Source organism: Colossoma macropomum, unplaced genomic scaffold (assembly GCF_904425465.1).
Source record: "Colossoma macropomum unplaced genomic scaffold, Colossoma_macropomum, whole genome shotgun sequence".
In the NCBI taxonomy this organism is placed as follows: Eukaryota; Metazoa; Chordata; class Actinopteri; order Characiformes; family Serrasalmidae; genus Colossoma; species Colossoma macropomum.
This window is the reverse complement of record NW_023496043.1, coordinates 1,460,001-1,474,212: the sequence shown is the minus strand read 5'-3', so window position 1 is coordinate 1,474,212 and position 14,212 is coordinate 1,460,001. Positions and strand designations below refer to the sequence as shown.

Below are 14,212 nucleotides of genomic sequence, written 5' to 3'. Positions count from 1 at the left end.
ATGGTCTACAGACATTTTTCTGTATGAAGTGGTTTGTGTTTTTGTAAATGAAATGCTCTATAGTTATATATTGTATTTTTATGGTAAAATTAAATTGTCTATTATTTTTTATTAACAATCTGTGTATAACAGTATTATACACACATATATTTATATATACATATGTGTATATATATGTTTATATACACATACACTATACATCGCTTCTTAATAGAGAAGAATAAACATTATACCATTTAAAATTGTCCATAATATTAAAAAGTATAAAGTTGATAAAAATAATAATTATATACATTTTATGTTTATAGGTTAGATGGTCTATATCATTTTTTAAATTATGTGTGTGTGTGTGTGTGTATGTATATATGTATGTATGTGTGTATATATATATATATATATATATATATATATATATATATATATATATATATATATATATATATATATATATATATATAAATAAATAATGTCTTATTATATTTACTGAACCATATATGGTCTATATTGTCTATGAATTTTATTAGTAATAATTAATTTTAATAGTATTAATTTCTGTGAGCGTAGACTAACAGAGGAAGCTATGTTCTGACGTCAGGTCACAGGGGCGACGTCACGTCCGATAGAAACAAGGATGTGCGCGGCTGTTCGTGAGCGCTGAGTGTGTTTTGTGTGTGTTTTTATTGTGTGTGTGTGTTTTCGTTGTGTGTGAAAGCGGCCGGTGGGCTTTGATAATGTCAGAGTCTCCGGACACTCGCAGTCTCGTGTCTGCGTCCTCGCAGGCCAATCTAATGGAAATAGACGCGGTGAGTTTGGTGGTGTTGCTGCTGTTGTTGCTGCTGTCAGCTCAGCTGATTCCGCCAGATGTTGTTTAATTGTCGCATTAAAACATTGTCTCAGCACATTACAGCGGGGTATTGAGCTCTTCTCAGTGGTCGCCTCGTCTCTGCGTCGTTGTTAACTGAGTTTAGCTGAATAACGTGCTGTAATGCAGACAAGCTTCTCTCAGCTGTATTATCACCATTAGCCTCACTGTAGCTGCCACAGTTTAGTGGTGAACGATACTGATAAAAGTCAGTGTCACAGCATTTTTAGGTTTGCTTTCATGAGGATTCTGAACCCATGTTTCTTGGGTGCTGCTGCTCTATAATAAAACAGTGTCTTACAGACCTGACAGACGCTCTATGTCCAAAAAGTGGCTGTTGTTTGCTCTTCTAACGTTTCCTCCAAAATCAAGTGTAGGTAAAATAGGGAGTTTGTCCCCACTTTGCTGCAGTAACAGCCTCTGCTCTTCAGAGAAGGCTTTACTCTAGATGTTGGAACATTTGCTATGAGGGTTTGACTGCATTCAGCCACAAGAGCATCAGTGAGGTCAGGTACTAATGTTGATGATTAGGTCAGAATCACTCCAGCTCATCCCAGAGGTCCCGGATGGAGCTCCATCTCTCCAGAGAACACAGCTCCACTGCTCCACAGCCCAACGCTGGGGGGCTTTATACCCCTCTAGCTGACGCTTGGCATTGGGCATGGTGACTTTATGCTCATGTGCAGCAGCTTCAGAGAGTCTCATTAGTGTTTGCACTATTAAACATCTGTGTCAGCATAGGGAGCACCTTAAAGTGTCTGAATGCTTTGGGTATTTATTATAAAAATATTGTGTAAACTAAAAAGCAAGGATATTTAAGTATGAAAGAGGAATATTTAAGTATTAAAATTCAGGTGTTAAATAGCTGTAGGTTTAGGTTTTATTCTTTTTTTTCCTCCTGCCTGAAACACGCCTATTTTTTGTGTTACTGCTCCACGACTGAATGGCACAACGGATTGTGTTGTATGTTTCTGATGAGAGCTTTGTGTTTTATGTAGGCGTTTTTTGTGCGTATCTGTTAGTAAAGACCAAAGACACTGTAGTCGACATATTTAATTCTACTAAGGTCAGTGTGATCAAATCTAACATGTTTTTCATCACAGATTGACGACAAGGAGTTTGACATCCCTCAAGTGGACACGCCGCCAACTCTGGAGAGTATTCTGAATGAGGTGAGTCAGTGCTTTGCTGTTTATCTCTGTACAGCTATTCAAATCTAGATCGACAGCTGAATTTATGAAACTGTCAATAGCAAGACGTATAACAGCAAGGGTTGCTGCATATGTAACATTGGTCAGATTTACACAGTATTCACATTACCCCAGATGTACTCCATTTTCCAAGGCGTGTTTGGTGTTTTGGTGCTTCTTTAATTTTGCACGGGCGCTTCAAGACTAATGTAACTAAGAATAAATGAAAGCTTGTACTCCATTAGCATTGTGTGAGCTTCATGACTAAATGTCTTAAACCATGCTGGGTTGTTCAGTAATCTCTAATAGACTTGCTAATGTAGTTTCTGACACTGTATCACACCCTGTAATCTCTAAAAATTAGTAAAAACATGTAGCTTAGCCAAAAACAGGTCGGAGTTGGTGAGGTGACAATGAGTGAGATTTTCAGGTGACTGGAGTGAGATTATCAGTTTTACATGTACCTGTGTGTATCTAGTGTTACTCTGCTTAAATACTAATTTGAACCACAGCTAATAGTTGATGTTTCTGGCTGGTGTTTCTTAAATCGTTCTTCAGGAACCCCCACTCGATCCCCTTTTTGATCTAACCCAGTTCCAAATACTCCTAAACTAAACCATTAACAACACTGAATACTTAGTACTAGTACATTTGCATTGCTGGGTTTGAGCAGAATGTATTTTCAAACAGTTGTTTTTCAACCATTGCTAAGCTTTTTAAAAGTCAGGAAAGGAAACATGCTAAAATATGGTGTCTGTGCGCTGCTGAGAGTCAACCTGTAAAGCCTGAAATAATGGTAACGCTTTCTTTTACAGTCCCCTACGTTCTAGGTATTAACCTGGTAAGTGTGGGGTACAAACTCCAAAGTGTTAGGTAATTATTTTAGGTGACAAGATGGTAAGTAGCAGAATAGTCTAAATTAATTATACTGAAATGTCTCACAGGTTCTAGGTATTACCCAGCTAAGGGTAAGGTATAAATTCCAAAGTACTGGGTAATTATTTTAAGTAATAAGATGGTAAGTACCAGGATAGCCTAAAAGAATTACTATGGAATGTGTCACAGGTTCTAGGCATTCCCCAGGTAAGTGTGAGGTAGAAACTCCAAAGTACTAGGCAATTATTTTTGGTAATAAGATGGTAAGTACCAGGATAGTCTAAATAAATTATGAAATTATGTGAAAAGAACTAAGGAACTAAGGAATTAAGATACTCTTGTACAATATTGTACACTGTAATGTACAGGAGTTATTGTGTCAAAATACAGAGTTGTCAAAAGGTTTTAATAAACAGGTATTACTATTGTGACGAATCCTGCTTTCTCTTACAGTGTTTACAGTTGCATAACAAGTGGCAATTTTTCTGAACTTTGTGGTAAGAACCCAGTAAAACCATAGAAAGAGTCCCTGCTTTCTTTTACAGTTCAGATTCAGTTTAGTATCTAGGTAATAGATACATACTATTTAAGACTCTACAGATTCGAGTGAGCTGAGCTCCGACTTACATTCTGTTTATTCTTTTGAACTTCCGGGTAATACATTATAACACACAGATACATTCCCTCTAATATTGACAATCTAGTACCCATGTGTCAAACACAAGGCCCATAGGCCTGATCTAGAACCTGTGAGACGTTTTCATAGTAATTCTTTTAGACTATCCTGGTACTTAATATTTTCTCGCCTAAAATAATTACCTAGTTCTTTGGAGTTTGTAACTCACACTTACCTGGGTAATACCTAGAACCTGTGAGACATTTCAGTATAATTAATTTAGACTATCCTGCTACTTACCATCTTGTCACCTAAAATAATTACCAAGTACTTTGGAGTTTGTACTCCACACTTACCTGGTTAATACCTAGAACTTAGGGGACTGTAAAAGAAAGTGTTACTGAAATAATCATTTAAAAGACAGTTTTATGTATACGTTTTATTGTCAAACACAAAGGCTCAAAAAGAAGGACTGGCTTGATGTTTACGTCTCGCATACAAGATCAACATTATGCCCTTGAAGATATGATGACAATAGTAGATAATTCTCTCGCATCCTTGGAAGACACCTATTGGCAAGTTCTCTTTGAGTGCTCTTTCAGTGCACTCGCAGTCATCACATTCATCCATTTGGAGAAGAGATCTGAAGCAGAACCCACATTACGAAAGGTTCTTCCATATGTTGCATGATTTTACACATTTCTCCAGCACTTACGTAGTGCAGCTTTAAGTAGCTGATTAATCAAGTCAGGTGGACTCCAACACAGGAAGCAGTGAACTGGGCTCTGGGATTGAAGACCACTTGTAGTGTTTGCTTCCTGTCACTATAATTTTTTAGGCTCAGTCTTGTTTTGTTCATCTGGTGTGTTTGTAGCCTGAGGATGAGGATGAACCCTTCATCCTGGAGGACACCTGCCTGCTGAACACGGAAAACATTGACGCTCATTCCTGCGAGACCTCCTCTCTCGCCAGCTCTGACAGCGGAGACAGAGCACACCTGAAAAGGTGCGTAATCCCTTCCATGGACACACAGACAACGTCACGTTTGTGTCATGTGGTTGACCGTTAGAGGTCTACTGTTAATGGGGTATTCTGGCATAAAATTAGTGTTTGATATGTTATTTGTTGTATTATGTAGTATTGTGTAGTGCAGCACTGCACCCCTCACTCTCATCAGTTTCACAGTTTTTATCAGTCAGTGTTTTCTCACTACAGTACGCAAAGAAGTGATGTAGCATTAACCTTAGTGGGTCAGCAACTTCTTTTTTCTTTTTTGTACACAGAATAATACATGTATCTGCAACACCTTCAAGATGCATCATCAGAAAGGGTTTTTCTTAGTCTTTAAACCAGAAAATCTTACTCTAGAAACTACTGGAGCACTACCGAAGCGAGTAGGCATGTTAACAGGTGTATCAATGTTCACATTTTTCACTTGGGCCAGAATGCCTCTTTAAATATTGCATGAAATTTCATAATTATATACATGACGTACATACATAAAATACATTTACATTCAAGTTCCATTTTGAATCCATTTGTCCGAGTCTGTACTTTCATGTTTTTTTGTTTGTGTTGATATCAAATGTTGACAAAAACATGGAAAAATGTAAAGGATGTTTAAAATTTTTCTACAAAACTAAACTGTACACAGAACTGCAACTCCTCATCTAATTCAATAAAATATTTATAATATTTGAATAAATCTTCTACTGACAAATTGAATGAAGTTTAGCATCTGTACTTTCAACAGAATTTCTCTGCTTCTTGCAATAAGCGAGTGAGACATAATTAACTTAACAGTACAAAAGGCGTTAATGGCATTGTGCACCATAGGGAGCCAATACGGGCTAAAGCATAGGACAGGAAGGCTCATTCTGTCCATAGGCTTTGTATTGCTGTTTTATTTATCATCTATTTGCAATTCATTTATTTTGTATGGGCTACAGAGTAGTTAGTGACCACTTGTTTGTGTGTCTGTGTTGTCCTGCAGGAGGAGGAAAGCAGTAGAGACTAATGCTACAGTTCATGGATCGGTTCTGAAACACAGTGTGCTGAAAGGCATTTCAGCTCAGATTGTCTCTGCTGCTGTGAGTTCCTTCATATTAGACATTTCTCATACTGACCTGCACTGCACAGCCATGCTGTTGTAGAACATCTCACACACAGTGCAGCAGTTTAATGGCACCTGCTGATCTATCACAATCCAGAACTACCTGAAATAACCCTAAAGGGGTACCCCAGACGTTTTTCATATCTGCCGTGTCTGTAGAGCACTGTAAATGACCACAGACAACTGTGACCTGTTTCTCTGTTCTTGGAAAAGAACATATAGCCTGTTTACTCACACACTTAATAATAGAAGCCAAGAAGCAGCTGCTGAATTCTGTCAGTAAATATTTATGCGAAACATATTTTGGTAGAGCAATTACATGAATTTAATCAGATGTATTTGTAAAAGAAGCTGTAAGTTGTTTGTTTAGAGATGGATCTAGTTTTACTGAACCAAGGATTTCTGGTCATTTGTTTCCAAACCAAAATCATTTGTTTTTTTTTAACGCCAGAAAACCTTCAGGAAAGTGAAAGTAACTGAAACTGGTTTTGTACTGTGTTACTCCAGCATTCAAAAGTTGGATAAAACCTCATAAGAACAGCTCTGTTGAGACATTCTCTCACCTGTACTTTTAGAGGGTAGTGGATGCAGTTTCAAGTTTGTATTGCGTGCGTTTTAAATGCTTATTCAGGGAGTTCAGCAGCTGCCCATTGCCTCTCTGTGATAAGTTAGTTTTGAGTCAGCATACTTTTTGCTTTTTTTCTAAGCAGAATAAGGAAATACAAGCTACAAGCTAAGGAAAATAGATAAATAGTCCGTGGTATTCGACAGTATGATACACATGCAGCTGTTAGACATTAAGTTCCAGATTATTCCTTTAAAATACCCTGAGCTGTTATGCCTATTGAAGCCATGTTGAGTGAATAGCTCAGCACAACATGATATAATAGGTGCTGTATTCTATTCCACTCTGTTGTAATCTGTCTTGAACACAGCTGTGTTCAAATGTTATTTTTTTTATATTGGACACTGCAAATGTTAGATCATTAAATTTTGGCCTCAGTTATTTTCTTCTCTTTCTAGGACAAAGTGGATGCAGGCTTACCAACGGCTATCGTAAGCGTTTGTGTTCTGGGTTACAATCTGATTTGATTTATTTATTTATTATTGTTTTATGTACCTTTTATCTACCTTCACTGATAAGTTTATAAATATACTGGTTGTATTTTTAGACTGTGTCCAGTGTCATCGCTGTGGGAACGTCTCATGGCCTGGCCCTCGTGTTTGGTAAGTGTTAATACCATAATTTTAAAAAATAATATTTTAATTTTGAAGGTGGACAATATGCCAAAGTTTTATTACATCATAGTATGCCTTTCTGAGCTTGGATATATCATCAGTACTTTAAAAACACTGCATCAGTGTTTTTTAAAATACACTTTAATTTCAAGGAGAGCATAATTGGTCGAGTTTACTTGGATTTAGTGCATTACAGTACATAATGTTATGTAAAACCATTTTACTCATAGTATTACTCAGCATTGCGTCTACTCTAACGTAAACCTCAGAAAGGGTGGGTTGCACCAACAGGGATTAAGTTGAACAGAGTTTAGAGTTAATTAAGGATTTGTTCATTTAGGTTTTAATTTACAGCAGTTGTCTCACCACTTAATCGTAAACAGAAATTTTATTGTTTTTTTAATGTTTTTTAAAAATATATGCCATTTTTTTTATTTGATGGCAGCAACACGTTGGGACAGGGGCATGTTTACCACTGTGTTGCATCACCTCTTCTTTTAACAATACTCTGTAAGCGTTTGGGAACTGAGGAGATGAATGGCTGTACACCAGACACACCAAGTTACTGTCTGTTATACACATACTCAGATTAATTTGTTGTTACATACAGTCTATACTCCATAATTACCTAGATCTAAAGCGTAGCTCTGAATATTATTAAAATGGCCTGTTAGTTGGTTATCTATCTGCCAAGCTGTTTATCCTAGATCGACTAGTTCAACAAAATCACGTTCTTGCCCTTATCTGGAGTATATTTAGTATGTCTGCAATAATGTACTTCATGTACATGCTTTATGTAGCTGCAGACGCACATCTGCACATTTTTTAAGATTGAAACCACCTCAATTAGAAGGTTAAATGTAATCCCTGAACAAAGTGTAAATCTTTGTTTGTTTGTTTTTTGTTGTAAATATAATCCAGGATTAAAATAATGGTTTAGATGTAACCCTGAATATTATTAAACTAGATTTACAGATTTGTGCAACTAGATTAATAGATGACCCTCATTTAATCTCTGTTAGTGCAGCTCACCCTGAATATCATGATACATATCGTGAAAATCTCTTCAATTCAGCCTGTCATGATCATGAAATTTGTACTGCCATATAAATAATACAGATTAACAATCTTTTTTTGTTCATTGTATGCAGCTATTAAAATCCAAGCCAATTAGCTGTTTTGCTTCCTAGCTGTCATTACTTAGTAGCTCTGTTAAATTGCCCACCCCTATTTTCTGTTTGTTGTATGTAGCATCATTACACAGTTTACACCAAACAGTAATGACCTGAATTGATGCTGATGTCAGTGCTGTGTGATTTTTATTCTTTGTTTTAAACAGTAGCTTTGAATCTCCTTAATAATAAGCATTATACTTGCAGGAGTTGTGTATTACTGTTAGATTATTTGCTGAAATTAACAGAAGGATTTGGTCGTCATACCTTTTTATAAGTTTTAAAACTTTTTAAAACTTTTTTCTGTAATTACATATAGTGTGCATATTTTTTATTGTGTCATAAACTATGTTGGACTATCTCTCTGCCTTGGCTTGTCTTGGGTGGAATGATCAGGAAAAGGTAAAGTAAACATATTGTAATAATGTATATAAGCAGCAGTCACCCTCTCCATTACCTTAATGATGGCTATGGATTATCAGCATGCACCAGAATGGCTGTGTGTGTTTGGAGCTTGTGCTGTTGGAGAATTGGTTTTGCTGGAGAGGAGTCCTTCCTTTTATAGCATGCTCAGTTTGGCTGCTGAGCTTGTGTGCTGGTGTATCACTTCCATTACTCAAATATGAGTTCAGAACACTTAAAGAAGTAGTTTGAAGAACAAAGTCACATTTGTGCACTATTTCACCCTTAACCCATATGTGGTTGATCCACCAAGACATTTTGGTGCCTGAAATTTGTCATTTAGTTTTGCACTAGAAATACAAAGCCAATGTGGCTAAAAAGCCGAGTTTCTTCATGCGAGTCTGAGTCGAGTCTCGGGCCTTCAATAGAGAATTTTATTTTAGATTCGTTATTAGCAGCTGGCATTGCAGTGGACAGAAGTAAACCTGTGCTAAAAACCTGTCAGGTTCAACACGGCCTCAAATAATAAGGCTTTTATTTTAGAAAAAGTTTTTAGTCTGAAGAAGAGAAGTGAAGCGCAACGTTTAAAGGAAAGAGGCAAAACAACTTGAAACAGTCGGCTAGTCTGCATAGCTAGAGCAATATAGCTACGGTAATAGCCAATCCAGCTGAAGTTTTAGTAAGTTTTAAAGGACTGTAATCTGCAAAACAACTAAAACTTAACTTAGATTAGCAGACAACAAAACAACTAAATTAGGAAATGTGCTTGCTGGTACATTTGCTGTCCAAACTACCTGCCGGTCAACCTTTTGAAGTTGTTTTGCTGTTTTCCCTACACACTATTTTTTTACTGCATATGGCACTTTGTTCTCTGCTTTAGACTGATGGTTTTTCTATGATGAAGTGGTCATTGTTTAAAGCTGTATCAAAGCTGCAGGAGAATAGCATTGCAATGACTGTTCATGATGGTAGCAAAATGACCGGTAAGACGCCTAATAGGAAAAAGATGGGAAAGGTTTCATTCAAATATGCAGTCCTAATCTATTATTACTATTTCTATTATTATTTTCCCCACACCCAACTTTCATGTATCTTAGGAATTTACAGTGAATCTGAGTCATTAATCAGTTATGATCCAAGTCAACACACAATTTCAGTTCAAATTGCTGACTGGAGTTTCCATCTCTGCTAGCAAGTAATGCAAGTTGTGCAGACAAGTGCCTAAATCATCACGCGCTTGCTTTAACCCTTGTGTGGTTTTGGGACCCATTTTAAATGTTTACCAAAAGAAAAAATGATGCGATTTATTATTATTTCAACCTCAGATTCCTTGGCCTTTGCCCATTTTCTGTGAAGAACATATAAAATAACGCATTTTCAATGACCCCCTACACATTTATATTACACGTGGTGTTGGGTGAACCCGCGGGAGAATAAAAGTGTGGAGGTGCTGTGTCCCTTTACTCTGTTCTCCTCATACATGGCCTGCTGTTAGTGAGTGTGTGAGTGTGTGAGTGTGAACAGCATGGACAGGCTGCTGACTGACTACAGCTGCTAAAGGAGAACCATACGCTGGCCACTTGTGATATTTTAAACATCTGTTTTGTTTTTGTTTTGATTTTTTATTTTTTTTTAACATAATTTTTTTATGGCTGTATTGATTTTTAAAAAGCAATAATGTGGTGAGTCCAGCAGACCACTGAGTAACAAACACAACACCACACAAGGGTTAAATACACTTGCTTAAGCTGTTTCTGACTATAAAAATAGATAAACGTTTGAACAAACACACTTTTTATGTCATGCAGTTTCCGAAACCACATAAACACGTCTGTTTTGAGATTACTTAAAATTATGAGACAGTTTGTGGAAATTTGTGATGGTTTAGGTATGCAGTTTGTACAGCGCATTACTTGTTAGAAACATTAGCTTTGTAGCTCCAGTGCAAAACTATAGGAGCAAACTTCCAGACAAGTCTTGACAGCTCGTCAGCAACTGTTTAAATTGGATTATTTTGCTGAACTATTGCTTTAGGTGTTCTTTGGGGCTGAGCATCAAGATGCAGAGGATGTTTTCATGTTAAGCTGTTCCTTTTAAAAACCTGTTGGTGATTTTTTTTTTTTTGTTTTGTTTTGTTTTTTTCTTGGCTGGCTATGATGTGTGATGCTAGTATGAAGGAAGGTGTCACATTTCTTTTACTGCTTGGATGACACATTGAGACTCTTGCCTGTGACATTTTTGCCTCAAAATCTCAGTGTTGCATCAAGGTATTATGGATATTATGGTAATTTCAGATCAGAACCAGGCGCTGAGGCTGTGTCTGGGTACCACAGCGACGGGGGCTGAGTATGGCGCTGTGTCGGCCCTCAGTATTAACCACGACTGCACACGGCTGCTGTGTGGCTTCGCTAAAGGACAGGTGCGTAAAAACATACATATATTGGCTGTTTGTTTCTGCAGAACTGTGTATCTACATATGCAGTCTGACAAGCAAGTACTTAAACAACATTCGTAAGGAGGATGTTTAGTAGGGACTTACTAATTGGCTTCATAGAGCATTTTCTAAAATTAAAGTGATTATTTGGCCAAAAAATCAAATGTACAGAACATTCTGCTCACTCAAAGAAGTGAGGCCAGTTGTGCTCTTTTGGACTCCCAACCACAGATAGCTGTGGCTTCATTGGAGATCAAGCTCATTATCTTCCAACAATAGGGCCCTAATACACATACATTTGTTCTCACTAGAATGCCTATGGTATGCATTCACTTGCACTTTTTCTCACCGCATTCTGGGCTGGATCTTTCCCGTTGCCGCTGGTGGGCATTTCTGTGCCATTATGGAAATGAAGGAACCATATTGAACATATCTGGGGCACTAAACAGTCTGACACACAGACGCTTTCAATGAGACCAAAATATAGACACTGTGCTTTAAGTTAGCTTCGATTCAAATTTTGTCTTCCCACTTGAACCATGTAAAGTTTATCCAATCATATCTCTCCCCTTCAGATCTTCAGTGTAAACAGTTCAGTGTAAAACCTGATATTTTCATTATTATGCAGAAACTGTCATGGATTCAAAGGGAAAGACATCCACCGTTGCCCCTCTACTCTCGGAGAAGGTTAAGTTTGCTGTTTTGTGATGAAGACTGGACTACTGTTGACTGATTGGCTAAACGCAGTGTGGCCGCATTCATTTGCATAAAGCGTCTAAACTTTTCCGCCGCGTGATGAGGCACATCTCACTGCACCACAAACTGTTGTGCACCACACGATGCGGCAGAGCTCTTTACCAAAACACGTACCATTAGCGGCCAGAATTCTGTTTCTCCAAACCCTCATTGGAAAGTTTGTCCACTCGGAGGTAAACTTGGCAGCAGTTATTTCCAGTCATACAAGCCCAGGCTCCAATAGACTTAAATGAGGAGAGACCTATAAAACTGAAACTGATAGCCAGGCTTAAAAACATTTCCAATCAAAAATAGCAGGTTGTTCTGGCTGTTGCATTTGCATATGTCTTCACAGTCTGTCTGGTTCAGATTTCAAACAGTGAACTCCCTGAATCTCCTTCATAAAGTCTCTGATTCTGCTCTCTAGCTAAGCCTTCTAGTTAGAACACAAGTACAGACATTGGGCCATGGCCTTGTCTCTACTTTGGACAATTATGAGGCTCAAAGGTGTCCTGGCTGATCAGCTACATTTGGGGTGAGAAGACAGTTGTGTTAATTAGATTTTTCTTAAGAAGTTTCTTTTGTTACTATTCAGTTACGTGTCCAGATTGTTTTGACAGTTCTACTCCTGCTGCCAAATGAAATTCAAACACTGCTTGTCACACTGTCCGCTTGATCTCTTCACTGTCTCCTCCTTCTGTCAATCAGATCACCATGTGGGACTTGGCCAACGGGAAGCTGCTGCGCACCATCACAGACGCCCACCCACCTGGGACGGCCATTTTACACATCAAGGTAGATCGCCTGATTATTGATTTACTTCAGTTTTTCTCTAAACCTGAATAAGAAAGTATGAAACTTTTATTTCTTATTCATTCTCTTTTTTTTTCTCTCTTCTTCAGTTCACAGATCTCCCAACACTAGCTGTGTGCAACGACAGCGGTGGCTCTGTGTTTGAACTTTCATTCAGGTAGGAAAGCACAGCACCAGAGTATGTGATCATTCTGCTCCAACTCGGCTCCGGATTTTCTGTTTCTCACTCTTCACTCGCACATCAGAGAAAACTCACTCCATGTCTGCTCCATATGATTCTTTTTAATTATATTTTTATGTTTTGAACTTGGACAAGACATCACACACTTCATTTCATTAAGTTATGTAATTTATGGACATTATTAAACGCAAAACTAGTTAAACATTAGGCTTTTTTTCAGAAGGTATCGGCTTGAAGTGATGGCCCAACTCTACACAGCACCCACTTCGAAATTGACCAGAGTGCAGTATGTGTGTGTGTTTTTCACTTGTAATACTACACAAAAAATGTACAATAATAACACAGACACAAATACAAATAAATGCTACCCTCCACTGCAAACTCACTCCCACCCACCCATCCACCCCAGTTGGAAAACCCACTCATCAAAGTTAACATAGAAACAAAACATGAACACAATAAATCAAAGACAACTTTATTTAAAACACAGGAAACCTCATGCATTAGGCAGTTCACTAATGTTACCAGCCAAGTTTTCCCTATCTTTGCGTTGTTGAAGCCTTAGCATTGTGTGTTCTAGCACTAGAGCGCTCCATCATAACTATATCATGAAAATAAAATAACCACATGAGGGGGCATCCAACGCTGAACTACCAGTTTTTTGCTGTGGTTAAACCAGCAGATATTATTTTTGTTGTTTCTCAGTGAGCTGTAGATGTGAATCATTAAGAAGAAATAAAATTGGTTGAAGGGGAATGTCCTTTCCTGTAAGTTTAGAAAGTATAGAAGTTACTTTCTTCCAAAATCAATCAACCTTTGGACGATTCCAAACCATATATTTCAAAGAACCAGGTATCCCTAGAGGAAAAAAAGTATATATGTTGATTGTTTATCTTGTGCACTGCCGACTTTATCCTATTTATCCTGTACACCGTCACATTGCCTGTTTATGTAGTGTCAAAGTTGCAGTGCCTTCTTTCAGGACCTCAGGGCCCCCCGGGCGATTCATGTTTGTCCTCTAAACCATCTCGCAACACACAGGGATATATGAAAAACGTGGACCCCGAGAGCCACTACACTATTTTATGTTGACAGACAGGGGGCAGTAGAGCATTGTGTCCAAAACCCCCGTCCTCATGCAGTCACATATACTGACTTTACGCTTCACGTTCATCTAAGATGTTTTTTAGAAGTCTGAACGTGATGTATGGACACCAGTGCTAATCCTGTGGCTGTTACATTACAGTGCCATTATTTTAGTCCTAAGGCAAAATCTATTTTTTTTTTCTCTTATCTTAAACTCATATTTTATGTACATGCTTTCATAATGGAAGCTGTGGATATTGTATTTTTATTGCAGTAAACTGTGGCTGCCACTGTTGATTAGATTAATATTAAATAAAAGGTGTATCCATAAAATGGACTTAATTGAGCAGTAACAAACCCTGAAGAGGCTTTTGATTGCAAACTTATCAGTGCTGATGCATCGAGAAGGTGCATTTTAATCATTTTATTTTTTAATTTACGTAGGCTTTACCCAGTAATGGCACCAGCTCTAGTGTGATATGAATGTAAACCG

The 14,212-nt window shown here is 37.7% G+C and overlaps 1 protein-coding gene across 1 annotated transcript in view; it reads left to right on the top strand.

The window, feature by feature from the left end:
* Positions 1-614: 614 nt before the first annotated feature.
* Positions 615-14,212, top strand: part of vps8 (VPS8 subunit of CORVET complex) — a 153,998-nt gene continuing 140,400 nt past the window's right edge. Inside the window, 10 exon segments of the mRNA XM_036564837.1 lie at positions 615-803; positions 1,966-2,034; positions 4,419-4,549; positions 5,538-5,634; positions 6,681-6,713; positions 6,830-6,884; positions 8,465-8,470; positions 10,765-10,889; positions 12,348-12,434; positions 12,542-12,609. Of these exon segments, the coding sequence (XP_036420730.1) occupies positions 732-803; positions 1,966-2,034; positions 4,419-4,549; positions 5,538-5,634; positions 6,681-6,713; positions 6,830-6,884; positions 8,465-8,470; positions 10,765-10,889; positions 12,348-12,434; positions 12,542-12,609 (743 nt within the window). The 5' untranslated portion in view covers positions 615-731.